Source organism: Colias philodice, chromosome 17 (genome assembly GCF_061535455.1).
Source record: "Colias philodice isolate Cphi_HAF_F1 chromosome 17, ilColPhil1 Martin Lab GWU primary, whole genome shotgun sequence".
In the NCBI taxonomy this organism is placed as follows: Eukaryota; Metazoa; Arthropoda; class Insecta; order Lepidoptera; family Pieridae; genus Colias; species Colias philodice.
Window position 1 is genome coordinate 10,326,694 of NC_143102.1, and position 12,509 is coordinate 10,339,202.

The following is a 12,509-nucleotide window of genomic DNA, read 5'->3' on the forward strand; positions in this document are numbered from 1 at the left end:
GCAAAATAACATTATCTATGGCCAAATTTGCATGGCATGAAAATCTATACACCTTCATTTAATTGGAGTGTCTGTTTGTAACATTAAATTAACCCCTTCATAAATGAATGCGTGGATGTATACTGGATGTATATTATGTCGTACGTAGGCTATGTTCGCCATTCAAATTAATTTGGCCGTTGGCGCTTCTACAATGCGCTTCTATAATTTATTATTTCTTTTTCTTCGGTAGATGCTGTGATATTGTAGATGAAACAAACCAAAACAATTCGCTATATTTGCAGGATTTTAATTAAACGCATAAAAAGTATCGCTGGTGGACTCTTGATTTGTGATTGACAGAATTTAACAAATAATATATAGCTACCTAATAGCTACAGAGAGGCTACAGACCTCAGAGGAATAGAGCTACAGACTCAGAGGATAGGTTTATTCCTCTGAGGCTACAGACATTTGACTTGATTTGACATTGAAATTTGAGTCTATGACATAACATAAATACCAATATGACATGATTTATTTTTTGTGATAAACAATACCTTATCTTTAAATTGTGTTATCAAAAATATAGCGATAGGAATGTGGTATCTTCACTGATATAATGGGGATCAACACTTTATTTACGGCAGGTAAGATAAAGCCCTACCTACAAGTTATCTAATTTATCAACGTTTTTCGCGCTGTGCCTACTCAATAGGTACTTGTAGAGCCGGTGCAAGTTCCCGGCAACTTTCTCGTCATTTGCCGAGCTCCGTCGCGTTGATAACACGTTATAATGAATAAATTAGTGGGTTTAACTAGAAATTTTTCTAGTTCCTCTTCATTAAATGCAATCAAAACTGTTACTGTGGTAGGTGGCGGGCTTATGGGCAGTGGAATAGCGCAGGTAAGTTGTTACTTAATATTTTTAAATAGGTAATCAAGAATTCACCTAGATCAGTAGGTACCTAAGTCTGTATATTTTATTTACTGGTTGTTTCCATTATCCATACAATATTTATAGATGTACTAGAAAACATAAATGTTACTATTGTGTTAATGAAGGTCAAGGAACTCAAGGGGTCAAAGGTTAAAATTACATTTGAAACAATGCTAATTTTAAACGCTAGACAAAAGTACTGACTATGCAGTGCTTAATGAAAAAGTAATATTGGATTCTTAAATTCATTAATTTTTTTATTTTATTTCTACACTATAATCCAGTACAAAGATATTTCTTCACAGGTTTCAGCGCAAGCCGGTCAAAATGTAACACTAGTAGATTTAAGCCCAGATATATTGCAAAAGAGCCAAAAGTCCATTGAGAACAATCTAAGAAGAGTCGCAAAGAAGATCCACAAGGATGATGCGAGTAAAATTGATAATTATGTCAAGGAATCATTTGATAGAATCAAAGTGTCCACTAAAGTTGAAGATGGCGTGAACGCAGATCTCATTATTGAGGCCATTGTTGAGAAATTGGATATTAAACAGCAATTGTTTAATAAACTTGATGAGGTAATACATATAATATATCTAAGAAAAAACATTTCTATAACATTCCTAAATATTGTTTATTATTGAATAGAATATTAAAATTGCTGTTATTTATCAACTGATAGTGTGTCTGTAACCATGCAAAAGAATGATTTGTTTACTTATACAGTGTGTCCGGACATGACATACCGATATTTGAAGGGGCTATTCTCCAGGTATTTTTATCGACAATTCAACCCCTCTACAGTCCCCTACCTCACCCCCCTCAAAATGGCAAACCTATCAATTCGGATAGTGAATTTATGAAAATTGTAATAACTTCGAAAGTGAGTGTCACAAAATACTAAATTTGGTTTTATTTGAACAATAACAAGTTATTCTAGGGACCACTAAACAAATTTAATTGATAAGAGTGATGAAACATACTTTAAAAAATTCGAAAACCATTTTGAGGGGGGTGAGGTAGGGGACTGTAGAGGGGTTGAATTGTCGATAAAAATACCTGGAGAATAGCCCCTTCAAATATCGGTATGTCATGTCCGGACACACTGTATATAAAGGAGGATTTTACCTTATATTACTGTACTTATAAGATTAAGTATTGAAATAAATTTTAATTAATAATTATATAAATAAAACAAAAAACTTAATGGTCAAATATTTCTGCCACACGTTCAACAAAAACAATGATTAATAATGACTTAACTAAATTCGTTTTATAGGTCTACATAAATTTAAATTACGAATAAAATTGTATGCAAATTATTTGTAACAATTTTTAGCTAGCTCCGCAGCACACAATTCTGGCTACAAATACATCTTCAATATCCATCAATGAAATTGGTGCTGGAATTAAGAGGAAAGACAGGTGAGATATATAGTTATAAATAGCTTCAGCACATCCTAGAGTCGCTATATCCAATTTAATTGTAGTTTGTCATCCATCTTCTTTTTAAAATTTGAAAATTCAGATCTATTTTTCTGTGTTGTTCATCCAAAAATCTTATTTGTCATATTTTCAACATAAAATAGGATGTATTATTTTTCTCCGATCTCCCGTTTTTCTCAGCTATAGAAAATGCATGTGCAAAATTAAAAAAATAATTCTGAGTTCACTATACAAGTTACTTTCAAATTCACACCATAATAGTGATTAGTAGCAAAAAAGATATTTTTTAGGTTTGGTGGTCTCCATTTCTTCAACCCTGTCCCAGTGATGCGTCTTCTAGAAGTTATTAAAGGCGACCATATTTCTGAAGAGACCTACCAAGCCATGATGGAGTGGGGAAAGTCAGTGGGCAAGACTTGTATCACTTGCAAGGATACTCCTGGCTTTGTGGTCAATAGATTACTGGGTCCATACAGTGCAGAGGCTTTGAGGATGTATGAGAGAGGTATATTTCATGTAATATTTTTGTAATAAATGGTATAAAGGGGTGACTTTTGGTAATAAGTAGTAATATGTGGTTCATATCTGGTAATTTGTGGTGGATATTACTTAATAAGGTATTATGGAATTAATAATAATGGGGTGTAATGGGTTGATGTTTGGTAATTAGTGGTATAAAACGGTAATAACTAATAAGTAGTTACAAATGGTAATAAGTGGTTTTATGTGGGTTCCAAACATAGTTTGTCAAGATTCCGCTTTTTCTTCGAAAGCTTACACGTAATGTTGATTAATATTCGCGGAAATAATTATCTAAAAGTCTAAGTTAATTGAAATTTGGGTATTTAATATATTTTATATTTAAGTACGTCATATAAAATTATATATTATTATTGCATGGGTGTTATGCTAATTAAGATTGTGCATGCTACATTAAACTTATGCCTATTTATGTATGTAAGTATTTATGATTCACTTCCTTTATATTTTAGTTGTATATGTCACGGCTAAAGGTAGGTGAGAACATAAACTTAAGATTAGCCGGCTAAACTTAGGTTTATTTTCGACGAGGTGTTAATGTTAGTTTGTTCTATCTTTAGCCGGCTAAACTTAAGTGTAACCGCAGGCCCGTGGCTAAAAATGTCGGGGTGGGTAGATTTGGTTAGCGCCGGGCCGGTGGAGGGCTTGATGGGCCCGCACAGTGCCAGAAAACACTCGCCCTGTTCCTTACATGTATTATAGTAACCAAATCTACCCACCCCGACTCAGGGCAGAAAGCTGGTGGCTAGGTTAGGTTAGGTTAGAACTCTTAAGACCCGCACGAGCCGAGCGAGCGCAGCGAGCGTGCTGCGGCAGCAGCCGGCGAAGTGCCAGAAAACACTCGCCCTGTTCCTTACATGTACTATAGTAACCAAATCTACCCACCCCGACATTTTTAGCCACGGGCCTGCGGTTACACTTAAGTTTAGCCGGCTAAAGATAGAACAAACTAACATTAACACCTCGTCGAAAATAAACCTAAGTTTAGCCGGCTAATCTTAAGTTTATGTTCTCACCTACCTTTAGCCGTAACATATACATATTGTGTTAATAAATGGCTTCCTTCTTGTATCCTATCCTACTAATATTATAAATGCGAAAGTTTGTGAGGATGTGTGTGTGTGTGTGTGTTACTCTTTCACGCAAATACTACTGAACCGATTACAATGAAATTTAGCTCACATATAGAGGGTAACTAACTTAAAATCTAACTGCCAGGATGCCAGTGTTCATCTCAATCATATCCGTTGCTTTTTGCGTTTTACGTGTTTATCTTATATAAAGAATGTGCCATCTATATTCACTATTCATTTTTCATGGAACATTCCAGGTGACGCTTCCAAAGAGGACATTGACATTGGCATGAAGTTAGGCGCAGGTTATCCAATGGGACCGTTAGAACTAGCCGACTACACCGGTCTGGATACTAATAAATTCGTTCTTCAGGTTTTGTATGAAAAGACCAAAGATCCAGTGTTCAAACCTATCCCGTTATTGGACAAAATGGTAGCTGAGGGAAAATTGGGAATCAAAAGTGGGGAAGGATTCTATAAGTATAAGAAGTAATCAATTGTATAATGTTAAATTGATTTGATCAAGATATATTTTTCCAAAAATAGTTATAAGAAATGAAATGATTAAAGCTCTTATTTTTGTAAGACTGTTTTGTATTTTTACTTATTGGATTTTTACAGTTTATAATAAACGATTTTAAATTTATAACTGTTACTTTTATTTCGTACCCAGCTATGCATTTATCTTATGTCTTTCCTGTTAATTTATGATACTGTATGAAAATATACTTATTTACATAATCAATAATGAATTAGACCGACTCCAATTATCACATCATGACGTATTCGATAAAAATAGGTATATCGTTATCATAAGCACCTAACGCATTACATAATTAGATATATAATATAATCGCATTTTAAATAAATACTAATGAGAAATGAGCCTGACATTGAATACATATATTGTATAACAAGTACACTACAGGATCCCAAATAAATCCCAAAAATTATATGTTCAGAAACTAAGCATATTTTCGTTAACTGAGCAAAGTAGCCTTACTTGAGATCGCAAAAACGTTTTTTTTTATAAATTTTAAAATGATGAGTAACTCTATTTACATAAAACTTGGCATATTATCACTTAACTTTAATTCCGCCGGCAACCAACCGACCGCGACTTTAAAGGGCATAACAAGTAAAATATTTATAGTTATTCCGATCCTTACAGAGGTGACAAAACTCCACGTAATCGAAGATCCCTACTAAAATCATGTGTTTTCCTTTAAAATTCTATTCTAGGGGATGCATCAGCTGAAGACATCGATACAGCCATGAAGTTAGGCGCAGGTTATCCCATGGGCCCCCTGGAACTATCCGATTACACTGGCTTAGACAATAAAAAGGCTATTCTAGCTGTAATGTTGGAAAAAACTGGCAACCCAGTGTTTGAACCTATACCGTTGTTGAATAAATTAGTTGAAGAGGGCAAACTTGGCAGAAAATCAGGGGAGGGTATATATAAATATTAATGAATTTAAATCGAATATTATGTAACTGGTGTAATATCATAGATTTTGATTGTTAATTAAATGATTAGCGCTAGTTTGTGTGTTTTTTAATTACCCTGTTAAATCACTGTTTACCTACATAAGAAATAGAATATTTGGGTTTCACGCCGATAAGATTAACGAGTAGGTATTCTTTGAAAGAAATTGTAAACCTTTAACTACCTATATCTGTATCGTGGGTACTTAATGCCGCCGATATACCTACGATAATAAAATAATGGTTAATATGAGTAATACCTAAATCATGAATAAATAACCAAACTTACCATACTTGACGTATTTAATAAATAGGTGCAATCTTTCGCATTATAAAAACGATCGTTAATTATCTCTAACAAAAAACACACAAATAAGTACCTAACTAATTAATTTAATATGATTTTTACGACTGCAAAAATTTTAATAAAACCCTTTACATCGGGTCAAATATTTAGTCATGGGAGGATAAAACTAGTTCACAAACATTAACATTCAGTCCGATCGTTTCTCTTTTGAGACAGTCGTGCAGACATTGAATTATTTTATAAGTGGACTATAAAGCCGATCCCGCCTCCCTCAACTTTAATCATTAATGTTGAGTCCTTTCAAGACGATTCCATAATTTTCATAGTCCGAGATAATATTCTCAAAATAGGAAAAATGAGCCGTACCTTATTCAAATCATAAAAATAACGTACTTGAGCTCTTTTAAAAGTCAACTAATATAATTGTAGCAAAAAAAGTATGATATCAGCAACATTTTTATGAACAACACGTGAATATGAATAATATTGATTATAAAATGCGAATATGGTGTTGTAAATTTGATAAGACGATTGATTTGTGTGAGATAAGATAAATAGTTCTTATTGGAAATCTTTACTTGGTCAGTCTTTACGTTTCACATTGTTAATTTCGCTCGTTCATTGCTTTTGTTTTGTGGTCATTAAGGTTTGTTGATTTTTAATCACTTTTGTTGTTCAGTGTACTTAAAAACTGCGATGCTACAAAAATCGCAGCTAAAAACTGAGTTGCCTTTGTAAGAGATGCACTGATATATATTCTGCTTACATTGTATTTTGTAATATGTCGTTATTTTTAATTAAGTTTGCTTTGTAGTTTGCTATCCATATTAATGTTTCTTTGTAACATAATAGAAAATCGTGTTTTAACGCAAGTAGGTACTGTAGAACGTTTAGATGTCCATTATTTAAATTTATAAAATGTTGTGTGATTAGTTATTACGGTTATTCTATACTTACCAAATAAGTATAGTGAATTATTTATTTTAATATTGTACCTGCGATGACACAACTTTCGTTATTCATTTACATATTATATTCGTCATGAATATTTTCCTTATTTACAACGGATTCGTTGGGTTTTCTAACTCGTACCTTGAATTATTAAAGTGAAACTTTTATTACATCGTCTCAAACTTTTTGGTCTGTGTAGCGCATGTCGCGGACGGTCGGCTGCCGAGTAGGTATACCTACTCGGCAGCCGACCGTCCGCGACATGCGCTACACAAAGCAGTGTTCGGAACCGTTCGAACAGTTTCACTTTTACCGTGATTTCATAAAACCACACAACATTATTCTTTCTGTAGTATTGTTTTACTCTTTTGATTATTTTTTTTTGTCTGTCGCGTGTGTGTTGCTCATTTTGAATATTTATAGCTTGAAATCGTGTTTTTGACACCATTCATTAATGATAACTGCGTCGTTTTTATGCGGGTATTGTAAAGTGATTGTAAAAACCGAACGTCACGCTATATCTTTGTTTTGTTTTGTGAAATAACGACTGTATTGTTTTTGGGCGATTCTTTTTTTGGTGTTTGGCGTGGATTTAAAGTATAATTTTTGTTTTAGGTAATCTGCTAAATGAGTGATGTATCCCAACGAACGAAGGAACGGATACCACCGAGGCGACAGAGGTCCATTTGTCAGGTAATTAACGTACTGTTTTTTAAAAGGTTTTTTTTTGCAAAGTAACTAGTTAACTAACCAGTTACAATATTACTGAGTGAGATTATTTTAGGTGTACATTTTTTACTTAAAATAATTAATTGGCATTATTTTGAGGATTAAGATGTCCCTTAAAAACATACCTTCATTATTTTTAACTGTATGTCGTAGGAGTAGGAACTATTTCTTTTTTTTATAATTATCGTAAAAGTGTTAAATAAATTAGATAATAAACAAGTCAATAACTGCGTTAAAAACAACCGACTTCAAACTTGCACTTGCAACATTTACAAATACAGACAAAAATGCTCATAAAATAAAAACTACTGGGCCTATCCGAATAAAATTTTTATGGGACCAATTCGACACCATCCCGCATCGAACAAAAAAAGAATCACGTAAATCGGTTCAGAAACCACGGAGTAATCGGTGTACATACATAAAAAAAAAAAACATACCGGCCGAATTGATAACCTCCTCCTTTTTTTTGAAGTCGGTTAAAAACAATAGTTTATCCATGTAGGGTCAATAGGAACATCGTTCAGTGTTTTAGGTATTGGTGTTTGTTGTCACTAAAGTTGATTAAAAATAAATTAAACGCATTGGCTTTTTCTTTCGCAATATAATTTATAGGTACCTACCTAATATAGGAGATTAATTACGAACGATCGATGTTATTTTTCAGTCAGTGTTGTCAACAATACAGATGACGTAAAAAATCCATATATTATTTACCAAATAACTATGTATATTTAAAAATTTAAAATCTATATATTTATTGCCTAAGGTGCATTACAACCTGCGCCCGCGCACCGACGAGATGACGGCCAAGCCGCTCATCCCGCCGACAGCATCTGTGGAGCTGCAGAAGTACAGCCAGCAAGTCGCAGGCCACAAGGGAACTGATAGCGATACTAAATATTTGGGTGAGTTTTTGTAACATATGGAAATCAAGTTCTATGTACGTGATACTTCCAATTAATTTAATTATGACGAACGCGAAGTTGGTAATAGGTAGGTACTATTTATTAGATAGGTATGGGCATTAAAGAGAATTGAACAAAATACATAATACAAATACTACCTATTACTTTTTCGCTTTTCTGCGATCATACGATAGGATAATTATTTAAAAAAATAATAAAAAAATATATAGGTTGCTTTGAGATCATAAATTTGCCAAACCTATGGGTAGGAAGTAGAGAAGTTATAATACGAATATGTCTGTTTGTCTGAAAGGATATCTACCAAGATCTTGAAAAGGACATGGTCAAGAAAACAAAACACTTCATTAATAAGCCTTTAGAAGAATGTAGCGGATGTGTTTTCAAGTAGTGGATTATACTTATTTTATTTATGACTAAGTATATAATATTATATACCTTCGCAAATTAGATTGTATCTTAATTCTAGTTAATCATTGATTACAACTTACGGATCAAAATTATTTTTGAGCCAACAATAGAGATAAATCTTTTATTTGTGTAGCGGAATGATACGTAATCTACTCAACCGGTTGACTCATAAGTCATAATACTCCAATAAACTTCGGTGTGTGCCGAGCACACGTGTCAGAAGAGAATATTCTTTGGCAAGATTCAAAGATAACAAAATCGTCGCCTTACTCCATGACGTGATAGTATTGCCATCACGCGACTTTAAATTTTGCTCTCAAGAAGCCTTTTTTAGAAGAACACTTCAAATATACAATTTAGCACCTCTATTATTATCATAAATGCTGTACAGGTCTACTCCAATGTAATGATGGAACAGTTCTAAAACCAATACTCAAGGAATGCCAGCAACGGGAAGTAGACTTCTACAAGACCGTCTTCTCTTCCCGCGACGAGGATCTGGTGGAACTGCGGAAGTATGTGCCGAAGTTCTTCGGTAGTAAGAAGTTCACGTACAATGGCTTCGAGCAGGAGTATATTATCATGGAGGATCTTACAGTTGGCATGCTGGAGCCGTGTATCATGGATGTTAAGATTGGTGAGTTTTTTTGGGCAGAATGTGAGATTTTTTTGGTTATGAATGTGGTGGGACAGTTCTCTGCCATCGTTATTATTACAAAAGAAAAATTTTGTAATATTGGTATGATTTAAAATGACGACCATTCTCTGGTATCTTTATTAGTTTAAATTAGATTTAAAAGAACAACAAAGTTTCTGGTTGGTCAGGTAGTCAATACACTTCATGACAAAATAGACATCTTCCACAGTCCATTGATAGATTTTTTTGTGATAGGCATTTTATTTTTTTGCTATTGGTATTGACCCTCACCATAAATCTATATCAACACCAGCAAAAAACCCATGTACATACTTCAATTTACTTGTTGATTAGCCTTTTTAAACTAGCTTACATGTAAACCGCAATATTCCACCTCAATATCGTACACGACGTCATAACGTCTCACAGGCAAGCGAACATGGGACCCATTCGCGTCCGAAGACAAAATAGCCCGCGAACGCAGCAAATACGCTGCTTGCAAATCTCAGTGGGGCTTCTGCATCCCCGGGTACTGCGTGCGGCGCCTGGACAGCGGCCGCCTGCTGCGGTACGGCAAGGACGCGGGGAAGAGACTGCGCGGGCACATGGTCACCGCCGGTGAGACACATTATACACACACACGTGACATACTACACACGACATTATACATATACATATCTAGATGACATAACTTACGTAGTAACTTATACTTAATCTGTGCACACAACGCTAAACACACACTGCTATGCTACGGCAAGGACGCTATGAATCGCATGCGCGACAACAGATTGCCACACGAGTCACGACGCAGCACACATGAGACACGACACATCACACATAAGCAGTAAAATTTTCCCGATCAATCTACGCTATTTCTAATGCTATCAACAAAATCCAGTGATAAAAAAAAACAACCTGAGTGAAAATTTTACTATAAATTATTTTTTGGCGCTATTTTTTTTTAATTTTGATGTGCCCTGTGTCACTGACGAAACTAAGACGATTCTATTGATACCGCTAACATAAAAAATACGATAAGCCGTTTAGGTTCAAACTTCTAGACTAGACAAAAACATAACCTTCCTTCTGTCACAGTCGGATAAAAACAACTCCAACGAAACTATTTGTATATAAGATTATTACAATTTCAGCGATAAAAAACTACCTCAATGGTCTCGGGGCCCGTCTATGCCGTGCGTTAATACTACAATTCCTCTCATCTCTATGGGCGCTACAGAAATGGGCCGCGAGACAAACGGCCGTGAAGTTATATTCAGCTTCCTTGTTGCTGGCGTATGATGCTGCTAAACTGAGAGAGTGCTGTGGGGATGTGGCTACCGGGTAAGGTTTTAAACTATTTAGAATTGTTAAGTTTGCAAGAATTGATGAAAGTATGGAACTGGACGCATTAAAAATTTGAAAATGTTTGTAAAGTAAACTTATGAAGGTAGTCAATGAGAAGAAATCGTATGTACCTACCTAATGTCAAAAATAACGAAAAATCACAATCTAGTCTAGACCATGTAAAAAATAAAAAACCTTAAATTCCTTTATATTATACTAGGTTTCCGCCCGCGCAGTCAAAGAAAAACCATAATTCCCGTTCCCGTGGGATTTCTGGGATTGCGTCATTTTCCCGGGATAAAAAGTAGCCATGTCCTTTCTCGGGTATCAAAATATCTCCATACCAAATTTCATGAAAATTGGTTTAGTAGTTTAGGCCTGATTGAGTAACAGACAGACAGACAGAATTACTTTCGTATTTATAATATTAGTATGGATTGTATATGACAAAGAAAATACGGAGAATTTATTAAAACATCAAAGCACCACTTGAGAGGCAATTTATGAGCCAACAATAATTATTATTACTTGATAAACAGCAGTAATAAACAAGTTAATAATAGGGGATTAGATAAAAATACACCTTCCGCATATATAACTACTGCAATACCTGTAGATATATTGCTGATTTTAATATTTTTATTTATTTTACAATTTCGCTCCTATTTAGATAAATTTCTAAGGTATCAATACATAATATCTTCATTTGTACCATAAAAACTGGAAAAGATTAAGGCGTTTACAAAGAAACAGAACTTTCATTCGCATTTTTCGTCTCAAAAATAATTATAAAACTAAATTATAAATATTCCACATTCTAGATCGAAAATAAAATGCCGTCCATCAGAACCGATAGGGCGCCGCAAATCCATCCACTCGATAAGCCCCGTAGCAGGCTCCAACTTCAGCGGACAGATCTCATCCAAAGGCCCTGTTTACAAGAAACTTAGCTCCGTTCCCCTAAGCCCCATGAACAGCAGAACCACCTTCTCACCCCCACCACCCATAACCTCACCCTGGACGGAAGCCCTGGACAAACTAAACCATAACCACTCCTTCGAGAACAACTATGAAGATAAATTGTGTAAAATAAAGATGAATTATCGAGCTCAATTGGACCAATTATCTCAAGAGACACCTGCACCTAATCCGTGGGGAACGGTCAAAGTGATTGACTTTGCTCATGCGTTCTTTAATGATGAGGAAAAATCAGTGGATTACAATTTTAAAGAAGGTTTGGATAATTTTGTGAGTATATTTGAAAATCTGTTGAGAGAAACGGACGATCAGGTTTTTTGATTGTTCGTTTGTTGCTGAAGTATTATTTAAGTGTTATGAATTGTTAGTTTTTGATATAAATGTATATAAGAATACAAAATTAAAGTTAATTTCTATAGTTTTACTTATGTTTGTCAATAGTTAAACATGTTATCCATATGTAATTGATTTTCATTTCAAATAAGTTTAAGTATTTTTCGTAAATTTAGAGAAACAAATATATTCAAAACTACATATACAATATACATATCTTAAAAATGGTCAAAGATCGAAAAATGTAAAAGTTATATTGTAAATAATAGATATATAGTGTGTATTATTAGTAATATAATGTAGAAATTGTCCATTGTTCATCCTTAAAATGATGTTATTTTGTTAGAAGTTTCATTGTTGGTACTAACTTGTAGTGTGTAAGCAAAATTTTATAAGAGCTAGCGCGCACAAGCAACTTTGTCTCCGC

The 12,509-nt window shown here is 34.3% G+C and overlaps 2 protein-coding genes and 1 long non-coding RNA gene across 5 annotated transcripts in view; 2 read left to right on the top strand and 1 right to left on the bottom strand.

The window, feature by feature from the left end:
- LOC149481325 (uncharacterized) overlaps positions 1-12,509 on the bottom strand; it is a 350,361-nt gene that overhangs the window by 67,758 nt on the left and 270,094 nt on the right. The gene's annotated exons all lie outside the window — the stretch shown is intronic.
- Ipk2 (Inositol phosphate kinase 2) lies at positions 512-12,140 on the top strand. Of its 3 annotated transcripts, none has more exons than XM_089705615.1 (7): positions 512-629; positions 7,340-7,417; positions 8,223-8,361; positions 9,182-9,427; positions 9,857-10,045; positions 10,579-10,768; positions 11,593-12,138. In XM_089705615.1, the coding sequence occupies exons 2-7, from the start codon at positions 7,352-7,354 to the stop codon at positions 12,068-12,070; spliced, it is 1,308 nt and encodes a 435-aa protein (XP_089561741.1). In that variant the 5' UTR covers positions 512-629; positions 7,340-7,351; the 3' UTR covers positions 12,071-12,138. The 3 variants fall into 3 exon arrangements, with proteins under 3 accessions (XP_089561741.1, XP_089561743.1, XP_089561742.1); XM_089705617.1 differs by lacking the exon at positions 512-629 and adding an exon at positions 7,185-7,204 and having other exon boundaries at positions 11,593-12,140; XM_089705616.1 differs by lacking the exon at positions 512-629 and having other exon boundaries at positions 7,321-7,417; positions 11,593-12,139.
- Positions 702-4,627, top strand: LOC149481329 (putative 3-hydroxyacyl-CoA dehydrogenase B0272.3). The gene is made up of 5 exons (XM_089705638.1): positions 702-886; positions 1,225-1,497; positions 2,259-2,344; positions 2,656-2,870; positions 4,236-4,627. The coding sequence occupies exons 1-5, from the start codon at positions 776-778 to the stop codon at positions 4,469-4,471; spliced, it is 921 nt and encodes a 306-aa protein (XP_089561764.1). The 5' UTR covers positions 702-775; the 3' UTR covers positions 4,472-4,627.